The sequence below is a fragment of the Vidua macroura genome, chromosome 4 (genome assembly GCF_024509145.1).
Source record: "Vidua macroura isolate BioBank_ID:100142 chromosome 4, ASM2450914v1, whole genome shotgun sequence".
Lineage (NCBI taxonomy): Eukaryota > Metazoa > Chordata > Aves > Passeriformes > Viduidae > Vidua > Vidua macroura.
In genome coordinates this window covers 5,789,948-5,804,043 of record NC_071574.1, presented here as the reverse complement: position 1 = coordinate 5,804,043, position 14,096 = coordinate 5,789,948, and the positions used below count along the sequence as shown (strand labels likewise).

Here is a 14,096-nt window from a genome sequence, read left to right as displayed (position 1 = left end):
CTTGGACTGCTCTGTCTGTGATGTGACTTCCCTGCTTTCCTAGCGGATCTGCTCGGGTCCTTGAACGGCCCGTGATGTGAGCCTGGGAAAAGCACGTGCCCCAGCCTTCCCTCTACCTGCTCTGCACCTCTATCTGCCACTTGTGAGCCGAGATGAAGGGCCACAATGACTTTTCACGTGTCTCCAGCAGGGTTTGCACCTGCATGCTTAGACCTGAAAGCCTCAGCAGGAGCCTCCTGAATCTCTTGAGCCCTGGGAGTCGGCACAGATGGCCCTGGGTAAAAGGGTTGAGTGGGAAGTTTGCGGGCACATCTGTGCAAACAGATGCACAAATGCCCATATAAATCTAGCAGACAGCTCGGTGTCCTTCTTTTAAAGCATATGCTGCTTTAAATCCACCTCCTACTGATCTTCAGACCTGCCAGGAGAGGGACACAGCAGAGGAGTGCCAGGACTTCTCTGGATGTAATGGGTGTCTGGGTGAGGGCCCTCCCATTCTCCCTCTGTCCTGTGATGTTATAGCAACAAACATCTGCCACATCTGTAGGGATGGGTGTCCCCTGTGATCACGATTGTGTCTGTCAGGGCTGCAGTGAAAATCAAGGTGCTAGAGTCAGTGGGGCTTGGGTTTGACTCTGAGGCTTTGTCTCTCACTGGTGTGCACATAATGACCCCCAATAATGGCAGGAACTGAGAAAGGTCAGTGCAGGCTGGCTGCTTCCCTGGCTTTGCATGACAGGGACCCAATACAGAAATGGTACTTGTTTTGTGAAGGGTGAGGAGGATCTCTTTGGATTGTACAGTTATTGAAGGAACTTGGTGTCCTTTACAGTTGACTTTTTTTTTTTTCTTTTTGAATGAGGTGTGAGATAATTTGACTTTCATGGACTTGGTCTTCCTAACTCCACAGCACAAGCCCAAAACCCAGGGTCTTGTTATTTCACAAAAGCTTCCCAGCTAGGAATTATGAAGCTTTTGTAACAGATTTGTCTACCTCTGAGAAGAGTATTTCTAGTACAGGACAGGCACTAGGAAATGATTTTGACCTTGCCTTCCTTTTTTCAGTCTTCAGAGCAAATGATTGTAATTTAACAGTAGATGCTTTGAATCTTGCCTGGCTATAAATTCTGATTATTCTCTGATATCTGATTCTAACTATCCATTCTGTGTTAGTTACCTGTATCCTTTCTTAGATCTTTTGCCAAACATGAGACCTTAATGAGACCTTAGTCTATGCCTGTCCCTGCCTGACTGCTGAGCTGAATGTGGCATTAAATCATATTTCTGGAAAATTGTACATTGGGTGTTTTAGAGGGACATTATAGCTGTGAGTCCCTTGCAGTGCTGACCATCTTGGGAAAGGCAACTCAATCCCATTTTTTCCTGAATGATTATTTGGACTTACTCTTGAAAGAAATTCAGTGTAGAGAGGAGGGGGAGGCACAGCAACTAGATTGTTGTCCTGTAGATTGTGTCTTGTTTGATGGATATTTGTTTAATCATCAAACAGGAATTAAGGCTGCAGGAAGAAGTTACAGACTGTTGGTTTCTTTTCTAGAAAAGCCTCAGAGGCAGAGGGAAAATGGAAATTGTTTGGCTTAAGTCTATGCTGGACTTTTTGAATGGATTTGCAGGCTCAAGGGATGTTTTTGCAGATTCTTGCTAGTTGAACCTGGGTATCATTTTGCCTTGCAGTGTTGCACAGTCAGAGCCCTGTGGGACAGGGCAGCCCAAGGAACAGGAAAGCACTGGCATTCCAGAGAGGCTGGGTTCATGTTGCCTCTGACCCCTGTGGTCGAGGATGGACAGAAGAAGAAATTTGGTGGGAAGAACTTGCCAAACCAGGAGCGTGTATTTGTGTTTTGGCTTGTGCTAGCTCAGGAGAGTGCCAGGCTTCTGCTCCCTGCAGCTGGCACTGAAGGTGCACAATTTGCATCCATTGCAGGGAGCTGTACAAGACCCACAGTGGGTTGTCCTTGCCTGCCCTGGCCATCACTTCGAGCCAAGGAAGAATTTATTTCTGAGCTCTGCATTTGTGAGTCTTGTCAGTGAGCTGTGGAGACAGTCCCCAAGCAACTGCATTTTCCACAGTGCTCTTGGGCTTTGGGCAAAAGATCTGCTTGACTGTGACAGCTGTCAACTCACCTTGGTTATGTTACACGTTACACCTCTGCCAGAAGAAATGATACAGCATCTCTGTCTCGCACCCCAGTGATCCCCACTCTCCCCTACCCCTCCCCCAGCAGCAATCCAGTTAGCTCTCAGATAATTCCTCTTGTGTCCAGGCAATCACTGGTTTATCTGTTCCTAGCTTTCCAATGATGAGGAGATCCACAACGTGGGCACATCGCTGACCTTTGGCTTTGGGACACTGGCGTGCTGGATCCAGTCTGCCCTTACCCTCAAGATCAACCTGAAGAATGAGGGGAGGAAAGCTGGGATTCCACGAGTGGCTCTCTCAGCCAGCATCACCCTCTGCGTGGTGCTTTGTATCCTTTTGTTTTGCTCCCCGGGAAGCCAGGTATTGTGTATGTTCTGCAGCACCTCTTCTCACACCTGTCCTAGGATCTCAAAGCATTTTGGAATGCTAATCAGTCTTTCTTCATGGCACAATCCTATTTCAGTGCCACACTGTGTAGAGTGATGCTTCCAGATTTCACAGAAAGGGGCAGTTTTTGAGGTGATCTAAATAGAAGAAAATATTTCAGAGTGTGGGTTGAAAGGTGTTCCCATTGCCTGTGGTGGGTGCAGTGATCTGATCCAGTTCCCACTGGGAAGCTCCTGGCAGGTAGGGGCCCACAGCCAGATCTGTCCCTGGCTAGCTGGATGCTCAAGCAAATCACTGATTTCTCTGCACCTGAGTCTTCCCCTCTGTAAACGTTTATCACCCTGATCTGGGATCAGGACGCCCCGGTCTGTGGAGGCTGTTGTGCTCCATGGGCATCGTTGGACACCTGACATCCCTTTCATCTCTAACATCACATTCACACTCTCCTCACGATGGCTGGATGGGTCTGACTTTGTTCAGATTTTTTTCCCTGTTGGCTTTCAAACTTGTTGGTGTCTCTGCTCCCACTTGTTCTCCTTGACTTTCCTCTTCCAGATTTCATCCTTATGGCCCAGGGCATTCACATGCATGCTTCCAGGATCCAGTGGGGCCTAGTGATGTGCTTCCTGTGCTACTTTGGCACCTTTGCAGTGGAGTTCAGGCATTACAGATTTGAGATAATTTGTTCTGAGTACCAGGAAAACTTTCTGAGCTTTTCCGAAAGCTTATCAGAAGCCTCCGAGTACCAGACAGATCAGGTGTAGCCTGTCCTCTGGTAGGGGGGAAGGGGGGCAGGGGTGGTCTCATGGGTGAAACATGACCTCATTTACACTTTTTTTTTATGAGCTTGTTTTCATGTGCAATCATGATGGTATTGCCAAAGGGCTCTGAGGGTGGCTGTCTCACTAACAGCCAAACAAACAGAGGTGTCTGCTGGGAGAGGAGTGGATCCATCTCAGCGGCAGCATGAGAGAGCACAAGGTGCTTAGTTTGTGCCACCAGTGACTCTTTCTGAGTGGCTCTGTCACACTCCTGTTGCTCAAAACATTCAGCAGCCTTGCAATGCCCCTGTGAGGCTGGTCCCACTCAGCCCACCCTGCAGAGAAGGAGGTGAAGGAAGCAGACTTCTCCTAACAGCAAGAGCCTTCAGGAGTCACCTCTTCCCGAGTCACCAGACTGCATCTTCCATGTGTTTCTTGGCTTGTTTTCTTTGCTGCCAACTGGGGAACTTGGTAGGGGGAGCGAGAGCAGCTGTTCCTCCAGAACCTGGAATCAGACACAGAAGACCCCAGTGGACTGGCTTTTATGGCAAGCAGGCAGGCATTTCTTCCAGCCTGGAAAGCAGCCGATGTAAATCTGGATTTGGCAGGAACTGTGTTGTGATCAGGAAGTGAGGCTTAGCTGATGCTGCCTTGTAGCCAGGCAGATCATCCCCAGGCCAGAGGGGGTGACACAGTGGGATGCTGTGCTTGGCTTCCTGGTGGGCACTGGTAGGAGTGAGGTGCTGAATTAAGATGAGAACGTCTGTGTGCTCTGAAGACGACCCAGAAAAGGCTGCTTTTTCCATGTGTAGTGCTTCCACCACACATTGTGTATAGCATTTCAAAAGCTTTTTAATTTTTTTTTTTTTAATGTTCACTGAGGGGGAAAACATTGTGTTAGAGACACCAGGCTCGTCTGCCATGAGGAAGTACCAGTGCTTCTGGACACAGGGTTTGGTTTTGCTCCTTGTGCAAGCCAAACTTCAGACATGCTGGGCCCCTCAGTGTGGCCAGGCCACTTGCCCTGAGTGGAGCCTGCCACAGGTTTGTTTAAATGGGCTTCCAAGGTGCCAGGAGGGAGTTGTGGCACGGAGGCTGGCTGATCTGCCTGAGGGCTGGAGGTGTGAGAAGGGAACAGCCAAACCAGAAGGGCTTCTCCCTCCCTAAAGGGAGGTTCTCAAACAGAAGGTCTGTTTTCGGAGAACAAGGAGCTCAAAGCCCATTTGGAAACCTGATTTTGGGAAGGCTGCTGTATTGCCTGGGTAGGGGAGTGATGGGAATTGCTTCTCATGAACATGGCTCCTATTTTCCTCCACAAATCAAGCTCAGCTCAGTTTCACATCTTGTCTGAGCTGCAGGAAAACAAGCAGAAATTTAAATGGTAGGAAAGGGCACTTGAAGGGGAACTCGTACTGCTCTGTGGCATTTCTGACAGAAAGGGAAAAGGCAAAAGGGCATTCAGTCTTCTGCAAAGGCCACACTGAGAGGAGAAACAGTTGAGACAAACTGTGTGTTAAGTAGAAAGCTTTCAGCCAGCCCTTTATTTCCTGTGCACCAAAACTTGTTCTCAGGCAGCTGTTACAAATCCAGAGCATTTTTGGCCAACAGAGTTGTTGTGGATTGCTGAAGGCTTCCTCCTTGTAGCAGTGTCATGAGTGGAAAGCTTTCCCAGAAGGATGTGCTGAGAGTGGCCAAGGACACAGCAGTGTGAGGTGCCAGCTCCCTGGAGGCTCATCCAGGGAGCTCCTCCTGGGCAAGGACAGGAGGGGACAGTCTGGAGAACATGCAGGTGGGGATCCTCTTGCACTGGCACACACTCAATCCATATGGAGCACAAAATAGCAATTTGTTGTAAGGGCGTTTTACTGTAAATAGTCCACTGTGTCTTTGTTTTTTTTTTTCCTAATTAATACTTTCAGTTTATTATTTTAGCTTTTGTAATTTTATCAAAGGAAAAAAAAAATTGTGTGGTTATTTTTTTTTTCCTTTTGCTCCTTTTCCTATATGCAATCCAAACTGAACTTCAGGTTTTTAGTGATAATTCTGTACATTTCTTAGAGTATTTCTAACAGCACATTTCAGTACAATTAAATGACAACTGATGTGTACACTAAAACATGACCACTAAATAAAGTGCTTTTATGGAGAAAGTGAGCTTTATTTTTGTCCCTACCCCAAGCATAGCTTTCTGATGGCAAAGGTGAAACAAAAGGTATTTATTTACAGTGTAATGATTAACATTATCACTTAAGGAAGCCAGGGACCATTCAGCCATGCAGATACACTTATTGTAACAGCACTAATTAGCAGGCTCTTTCTAGGAGCAGGATCACACCCATTGCACAGCCCAGAAAGGGATCTGGGCTAGCTGCCCCACAGCCTGGCCTGCTACTATTAAATTTTTAGAAGGGCCATGCTGGCACAATATGGTTTCCTTCCCAAGTGCTTGTCTCTTCATTGTTCTTTACCCATCAGCCTCCCTCGACAGGGAGAGCTGTGGGTGTAGATCAGAGCTCAGGAAGGCAGCATGCACATCTTTTATGGCTGTGAGGGCAAGACACCGTGCATGAAGTGCCAGCAGCAGGGACTGGGGAAACAGGATTTCAGACAGGAGCTTCTGACTGCCTCTGACTCCACTAGCACCATGTATAACCTACCTGTGGCTCTCACTCCTGCACTGAGCCACAACTGAAATCCTAAAATGGTCAGGGAGGTAGTACAGCTTCCTTGGCAGGACAAGGCTGCTGCCTTAAAGAAAGGACTGGGGAAGGTGAAAGCAGGAACACAGTGTTCACAGGTTTAGAAATAAAATAATAAAATTTGCCTTTTAGGTGCTGGGATCACTGGTGCTAAGACAGGAAGGCTAAATGCTGTGATGGAGTGAACACAATGAAAGCAGAGTTGTTTTTATTTACTACATTAGGAAAAGCTCTATGACCACCTGATCTACATTGGCACAATTTAGGTAAGGTGAAAAGGTCAGGGGTTTAATTCTCATCAAATGCAGCAGGATGTCTGCCCTCAGGAGCAGTTTGTCAAGGTTTGCTCACAGCTGACCAGTGCTATGAACGTGTGACTGGGTGATGTTGGCTGGAGGAAGAGCTCTGTGGGTCAGTGCTGAGATACTTCAGAAATGCTGTCAAGCTGACTTTGGGGTCCAGAGAGTTGCATCCCATAGCCCAGCACCATGATGCAGCAGTGAAGCGTGTCCAGAATATAATTTTTAAAGCTGTATTTATATATACTTGACTTCATTCTGGGTAGGCTGGCTGTGGAAAGCCCCTAAGCAGCTTCCATACTCAAGTTGTGCTGTTTTGTACCTAGAGCTGCTGCAGACACAGCCAAGATACACATTGTTCCTCGTCTAAAGAGCCTGTCTGCAGCAAGGGCTGGCTTTTTCTGTAGCAGCCCAAACCTACTGTATTATAGCCCACAGCTGGCATTTTCCTTTGGGAATCCTAGCTGTGAAAGTTTTTGACTTAGCCAGAAATCCTATCTGCGGGGAGAAGCTCACATATCCCCCCGTGGTCCCCGGCGCTCCCTCTGGGACAAGGGGGACATAAACCTTATTTGCAGACTGCTTCTAAAAATGACAGAGCTCATGGTGGGGCATCCAGCACCAGATTCCAGTGGATGAGTCTGGAGGAAGCATTCCCTTAGCTAACTGCTAGCCAGGAAAGGGGAGGAACAGCAGGGCTCATGGGTGCTGCTCCTTGCCCTGTTCCCAGCTCCAGCTGGCAGCAGGTCTCTGTCCTGCTGCACAAGGGACCCCACACCGTGCTCTCCATCTATACCTGCCTGCACGAGGCCCAAGACATAATGTGGATTTGGTTTGAGATTCTGATGATGGACAAAATGACCTAACACTTCACAAGGACAATTAGGTGAAGCACAGTCTTTTGTGCGTGCGCCGCTTTCCCTAAGCGGAGGAAGGCAAGAAAAGTTCGGTGAAAGACGAGATGAGGCTGTAATAGGATTTCTCATCGTCCGTCAGTCCTGCGTTGCCCGGTCTGATCACCACAGCCACGTGAGTGTCCGCCTCCTCGGCCGCGTTGGCTTCTGAAACAAACAGAGCGGGGACAGTGGAGGTGACAGCTGCTTACTGACCTCTTCACATCAGGGTCCCCAAGGCTTGAGGGTGCCCCAAAACACTCGAGTGCTTTTAAAGGCTGACACTGAGAAAAGCAGCACGTGGCAGGGCTCTGGAGAGGAACCAGCTCCTGGCAGACCTGCTGTGGATGGCTGTAGCTGCAGGGGCGTGGACAGGAGCTGGCTGCCTCACCATCCCCTCCCCTCTGCCAGCTGATGGCTGTCCAAGGCTCCTTGCAGGCAGCACACACCATCAGCTCGATTCCTGTCATGAGGCTGTGGTCAGCCTATGGCATCTGTGAGTCAGACAGCCCCCTCCCCCAGTCATTTCTCACAAGCCTCTTTTTGCTCCCTGAGCACAAAAGGCCACTGGAAGATGATCCAGGGAAAAAGAGGTAACTACAAGCTCCCACCAGCTCTGCTGCCAAGGCTGGGAAGAAGGTAAGGACTAACTCTGGGGGACTGAGCTGGCTCAGACTGAGACCCAGTGCTATTTCTGCCAGAAAGATGTTTCCAGCTAAAGCAGGAAATTAAGTTAGCTTCTCAAGCCTGGCTTTCCATGGGTCAAGTGCTGGCAACCTGAAGCAATGTTTTCCTGCTGCTGAACACAACCTAACCATAAGTAGCACAAAGAACCAGCCACGTAGCAACACAGCAAACACCATCATTTCCCCTGAGCACTGGCCAAACCACTGACCCTGTTTGTAAACGGGGTGTGCTTCAGCTCTGCTTCAGCACTCTCTCCTTCCTGGCTGGTGCAAAGGCAGGTTTTCTACTTGACCTATTTTCCCTCATTGCAGCGCTGCACATGGACATCCCGCTGCTGTGTGCAAGCCCGGGTGTGTAAAAAGAAGGGGGATGGCAGCAGCTAGAGGGAAGGTGCTGAGGCATTTCTGGGGTGCTTGTAAGAAGGCAGCAGCACACCTCTGAAAAGCACCTGCCTTCCCTGCACAGGTGAGAGCCAGTAGGAGTGGCAGGTCACGTACCTCGAGGGACATCTGTCAGGAAGAGGATGTTGTTGGTGGCACATCCAATACTGGCAGCAATCCTCCTGTAGCTCTCACTTTCTACCTTGGGGCCTATTTTGGTGTCAAAGTGGCCATCAAAGAGCTGAAAGAGAGAGAGAAGCACAGGCCATTGCTGAGTGCCACCTGAAGAGCAGGAATAAACCTCCCTCCCTCCCTTTCTGCCACAGTAACGAGGGGTCGGTGCAGCCATGCTCTCACAGTGAACTGCTTGAGCTGAATTCCCATGGATCAAACCCACTGCCCCACCTTCCTGTCACAGAATTCATCCACAAAGCGTTACAGCAAGGGCGGCTGTGCGAAGGGAGCGCTCTGCAGGGGGAGAAGCTGTAAGGAAGGTGGTATGGTTCTCTACCTCTAGGATATCACCTTCTGTAGAGTATCCAAACAGAAGCTTCTGGGCTTCGACGCTGCCTGAAGAGTAGATATAGACCTTCATCCCTGCTTCCCGCCACTTCCGGATGGCTGGAACAACGTCCTCAAAGATTCTGGAGCAAAACAGGGCAGCAGGTAAGGGCAAACCCAGAGGCACCTGGAGGGACATCATTAGCCAGGCACTGTGACAATTAGTTTTGTCCCATTAGTTTGCAAGGGGAACTTCATTTTCGATCTGCTCGGGGCTCAGAACCAGGTCTCTTCCAGCAGCAGGTGCTGCAGAGCTGGGCAAGGAGATTTTAGAGATCTCACTCCTTGAATGCAGCCAAGCAGGCAGCTTTCTCCACAGTTTTTGGGTCACTGTAAGACAATTTAGCCTTGTTTTTAAAAACCAAACCAACAGGATATGTGTCTCGCTTGACTTGTTTTTGGGTTTTGTTACTTTCTCTGGTGGATGTTTACATTTTTCTGTAAGCTCATTTTCTTCTTCCTTGCTCCTCATTTGAAAAACACTTTGTGAATTTATGGGCTTATTTTACTTACTTAGAGACCTGAAATACACAGCTTAACCAAGTATCTCTTAAATAAGAAGATCAGGCTTAATTTCAGTTGTCCCTACTTATGCACCCCCGTGTTGTGGCTGAAACATAAAGAGGAACCTGAAGACAAAAAAGAAGTGGAAAGGCAGGAAACACACAGGTAAAAGACAAAGCAGGAGGAAACAACTGGAAGGGTCTGACCCTGCAATCCTGTCTTGTTTACACTTGTTCTAAAATACGAGTGCAACTTGGGGATAAAAAAGGCAAGACGGAGAACTGTAAGAAGCTCATACTTGTGCCTTAGACTATTGTTTTAACAAGAAATCTCTCAAATATTGGCTTATCTGCTGAGCTAGCGATGCTACTTGTATTTGTAAGTGGGGCTGTTCCCAGAACAGCTTATGCAGCTCTTCTGCTAATAAACTTTCAGGAAAGATGCTCCCCCCACACCTGCCCCCCCAAGGAGGGGGCACACAACTACTCACACAATTACTCACTCTCCTTTGACGTGCCCGGTGGCATAGGCTGCCCTCCACATGTGGCCCTGCAGCTGCTTCAGCGCCGTGGTCTTCCTGTCCAGGGACATCTGCCAGTGCACGTTGTCCACAACGGCCTGGATGACGCGCTCCAGCTCCTCTTCCCCACTGCCGCTCTCCAAAGGGATCGGCACGGCCCCGTCCAGGCTGGAGTCCTCCTGAGCCTGCAAAGTGGCGTTAGAGCACGGTGTTAACAAGGGTTGTGGGTTTGATCCCCTGTACAGGCTGTTCACTAAAGAGTTGGGCTTGCTGATCCTTGCAGGTCCCCTCCAACTGAGAATACTCTGTGATTCTGTGCAATCATCCAGGATAAAAAGAGGAGAGGGAAGAGGTGGAGCACACCTCTAATGTAGGAAAGTGATCTAACACCTGCATCCATGCACCCCTGTGCAGGACACTGCTTGAACTGCTCTTCACACGAGGGGTCACATCGTTGTCTGAATGCTTTTCTCAATAGAAAATTGAGACAAGTTTAGAAATACTTGCTTGCATTGTACTTTCCAAACCAAACAATTAGCATTACTGTAGCTGTATTGTAAATACTCTAATGAGAACTGTGCTTGATTAAGTATTTAATTACTGTAATTAAGGCAAAGAAGCAAATGCATGTGTTGGCTTCAGCCACAAGTTTCAAATTGATGCTGTGTTCCCTGTACAGAGGCAGCATCCACTGCCCTGTGTGGAACAAGTGCTCTGCCATCTCCCTGTGCTGCTTCCCAAAAGAGGTTTGTATTCAACAAGAGAAGGGCACAGTGCAGGCAAAAAGCTGGAAAGTCTTGGCTCAACAGCCGCCCAGGGGCTGTGAAGACCAAGGTGAGCTGAGGGAAGCTGCTGCCTGCCATGCCCAACCCCAGGCTTTGGATGGGGGAGAATCCAACCTTCAAGGCAACTGGCCTCCATGGATGAGGGCAAAGAGAAAGGGACAAATGTGGGGTGACCGGGAGAGTCCAGGTGACCTGAAGCCTCAGGCATGCTATGAAAATGCAGAGACATGGAATTACTCTGTTACTTAACCTGTTTCCTCAGAAGTCCGACATCCCGCTGGCACTCCTCCTCCTCCCAGTGAGCACGCAGATACTCCTTCACGTTGTCTTTGATGTAAGGGAACAAGGTCTCCTGGCAGAAAAAGAGGCTCCTTTAACCTGGCAGAGGTAAGGCTGACTGGCTTTTAAAGGAACCATTGGCACATGCTGCTGTGTACAGTTATTTCCCCAAACTCAAGCTTCCCCTACAGTGCTGTAGCTGGTGAAACTTCCTGCCAAGGGCGTCTGCCTGGGCACAGGACTGAGCCAACATTGGGCCAGGATCAGTGCAGGTGGATTTTTTTACACAAATGTTTACGTAGCTGAAAGTCTTAAAGCCTGCGATGGAAAGGCAGGTGATAACTTTTCCCGGGCTTGCCAAAAAATGCCTCAAGTGGCACATGTGACCCCACACTCCCACCAGCTGAGGGGTACAAGTCTGACAAGGTATGTACTCTGAACAGATAAGTTATGCTACTGTATTCTTGATGGGGCACTTGTCCAAGCAAAGGTCATTCTGAAAACACGTCTCAACCTCTCGCCAAAGCTAGAGGACCTTTTAAAATGAAAAGCCTGGTCTGGTGACACTGAACTCCACAGGACAGTCTTGCAAATGAAATTAAACGGGGTTTGGGAAAAGTGCCACAGGAAAATTACAAACCTTCACAGAGAACCCAAGGGCAACCAGAAATAATTACAAATTGCTCTCATTAGTGATGTTTCACGAGTCAGAAGCCACAAGCAGCCACCGTGCATCTCCGGGTACAGGAAAAGCCTCAGGTCAAGGAGAAGGGCAGTGAAGTCTTTCCTTTGGGTAGAGAACTGAGCTTTTCTTAATTGGGAAAAAACTAACCTGAACTCACCTCGCCTCAAAAAATGGCCCATAGTTTCTTGTGCCTTTTTGTATGTCATCTTTAGCTTGTTACTGAATTAAGAAAGCAGCGGTCCTGAGATTGTGATGTGATGACAGAACTGCAGGATTTTCTATTGCTCAGATACTGTATTTTTTAATAATACTGTATTTTTTTCTTATGCTGTATAATTTAAAAACAATGCAAATTGCTTCAAGAATTACCACAAACTTGCCTAGGGAAATTAAAAGCCGTGTAATGCCCCCAGTTACTCTCATGTCCTTTACTTTCAATCTATCTTTTAAATCATGGAGGAAATTAAAGAGAATCCACTGGGAAATGCAGCTGACCTGCTGATTTGGTTTAACCTCCTTTACAACTCAGATGTCAAAAGGACCCAATTGTTTTTCAAAAGCAATGTTTCATACTCTTGTGCTGGCTAAGAAAAACTCCCAAAATGACTCTGAAAGACCAGTGGATTCTGTGATTTGGGGGATTTTAAAAGGGTAAAAGTCTTGGTCCACTGGCAAGTGCATAGGTCTGTGAAATATGAGGGGACACCCATGTGACAGCTGGAGTAGTGGACAGCTAGTGGCACAGATGGTTTATGGATGTCAAGAGGGATCCCAGTCAATGATGTACTAAGTTTAATAGGCCATGAGTCTGTGTGGAAGAAAGATTCCAAATACCCTCTTTTCTAATATCTTTCCTTAATCCACTCATCAACTGACTCATTCTATTTCCTTACTTTGCAGATTCAGTAATTCTAACATTAGAGAAAGGATTAAATAAAATTGTTTAATATTGAAGAATAAAGTGTCCGCTGAACCATCAGTGGACCTTTCAAAGGCAAATAGAGGTTAACTGAAAGACTTGATGAAATAACTCGTTCCAAGCATTTTCAGGGTTTCCATCAAACTGAATTTTATTCAGAATCAAAACTCATTTGGCCTCCCTGCAACAGAAAGACTTTGGGTGGAAGCCCAGAGTCTCAGGTGCATGGCACGTTGTTTGCAAAACAGCTTCAAGGTGGACAGAAACAACTTAGTTGCTCTGTTAGATGTTTAGTAAGAAACCTGAGCTGCCCAAAGGGTTTTAACTGAAAGATATTGAGGGGAGGGAGGCAGCTGTAATGCCATCTAGGCCTGTAGTTTCTTCAGGAGCACTGGAAGAACATGAGCAGGAAAGATGTAGGTCACGCTGTTCATCTGTTAAACTGTGCTAGCAGAAGCCTCTAGAAAGCCAGGCAGGAGCCTTCACCTGCCAAGTGGGTCACAAAGCACCTTTGCAAGCCGCTGGCTGCAAAGATCCACCAAAAGCTATAATTAACCTGGAGAAATCCAGGTTAATGGACGGCAGGAGAAGGGATACATCTATCTGTTCGCTGTTCTAGCAAGCCGCTCCCTCCTGCGAACCAAAGCCTCCCGGAGAGGAGGGACCCCGGCTAATCACAATTTGCGGTTCTCCAAGCGCCTGCGGCTCGCAGACTTCCCAGTCCCCTCGGTTCCGCACCTAAACCAGCACTTCCAGCAGTCTTAAGCTTTTTCCTCGGCAAGGGAAGCCACTCGTGCATTGGCTGCCGCTCCAGTCCCTGTCGCGAACGCTCGGTGTGTCCCCTGCGCTCCCCCGGCACACCGGAGGCACTTGGCTGTACCAGCCTCCCGAAGGGAAAAGGCAGCGGATAACCCCGACAATTATCGATTACTGCAAGCGGTTAATTACTGAAATTAAGGCCAAGGAGCATCGTACTTCAGAGAGCTCGCACTTGAGGCTCCCTGCAGACCCGGGTGCGGTGCTGCAGCTCCAGCCATCAGCGATGCTCGAGGGCTTTTCCCGGGGGGAGGCTGCGAGCCCCCGCAAATGCCCTACGTGCACGAAACAAACATGCATGAAACAAATCCCCGACGTGCCCGGATCTCCGCGCTAGTCACCTGCTCCCCAGCCCACCACAGGGGCGGCCGATCGGCAACACAAGGCGTATTTGCTCGCGAGCATTACTCGGAAAAACGCAGAAAATGGGTCACGGCTTTCGCCCCCGGCGGCACCTCGGCCTGCCTTGAGGCGAGCTGCCGGGCCCGGGGAGGTCACGGTACGAAGGGCGACGCTACGGGAGCCCCCCGCGACGCCAGGGCTGGGCCGGGTCACGACAGGAGCGGCGATGCTGCCGGAGCCCCCCGCGGTGCCGGCGGCCACCGGGTCTCACCTGGACGAAGGCGATGGGGGTGGTGGTGCCCTCGATGTCCAGCAGGATGGCGCGCACCTCCGCCGGCACCGGCAGCACGCCCATGGCAGCGGCGGCGGCGGCACGTGGGGCGCAGCGGGGACGCGCGGCGGCGGGGAGCGCCGCGCC

General features: G+C 49.1%; 2 protein-coding genes across 10 annotated transcripts in view; one reads left to right on the top strand and one right to left on the bottom strand.

Annotated features, from left to right (window-relative positions):
- Positions 1-5,459, top strand: part of TMEM150C (transmembrane protein 150C) — a 25,710-nt gene extending 20,251 nt beyond the window's left edge. For all 9 annotated transcript variants that reach the window (XM_053975453.1, XM_053975447.1, XM_053975448.1 and 6 more), the window contains 2 exons: positions 2,312-2,489; positions 3,104-5,459. In XM_053975453.1, the coding sequence (XP_053831428.1) occupies positions 2,312-2,489; positions 3,104-3,312 (387 nt within the window). In that variant the 3' untranslated portion in view covers positions 3,313-5,459. The remainder of the gene's footprint in view (positions 1-2,311; positions 2,490-3,103) is intronic.
- ENOPH1 (enolase-phosphatase 1) lies at positions 5,439-14,096 on the bottom strand. The gene is made up of 6 exons (XM_053975444.1): positions 13,950-14,096; positions 10,888-10,989; positions 9,835-10,037; positions 8,779-8,911; positions 8,385-8,508; positions 5,439-7,368 (listed from the first exon to the last, which is right to left on the bottom strand). Exons 1-6 carry the CDS (start codon positions 14,031-14,033, stop codon positions 7,229-7,231), a joined length of 786 nt encoding a protein of 261 aa, XP_053831419.1. The 5' UTR covers positions 14,034-14,096; the 3' UTR covers positions 5,439-7,228.

Excerpts from the sequence above, each read along its gene's own strand:
- ENOPH1 (XM_053975444.1), bottom strand. The coding sequence starts at position 14,033 with ATGGGCGTGCTGCCGGTGCCGGCGGAGGTGCGCGCCATCCTGCTGGAC. Across the intron at positions 10,038-10,887 it reads TCGGACTTCTGAGGAAACAG|GCTCAGGAGGACTCCAGCCT; the intron begins GTTAAGTAACAG and ends GCCACTTTGCAG. Across the intron at positions 8,912-9,834 it reads ACCGGGCACGTCAAAGGAGA|AATCTTTGAGGACGTTGTTC; the intron begins GTGAGTAATTGT and ends GTTTTGCTCCAG.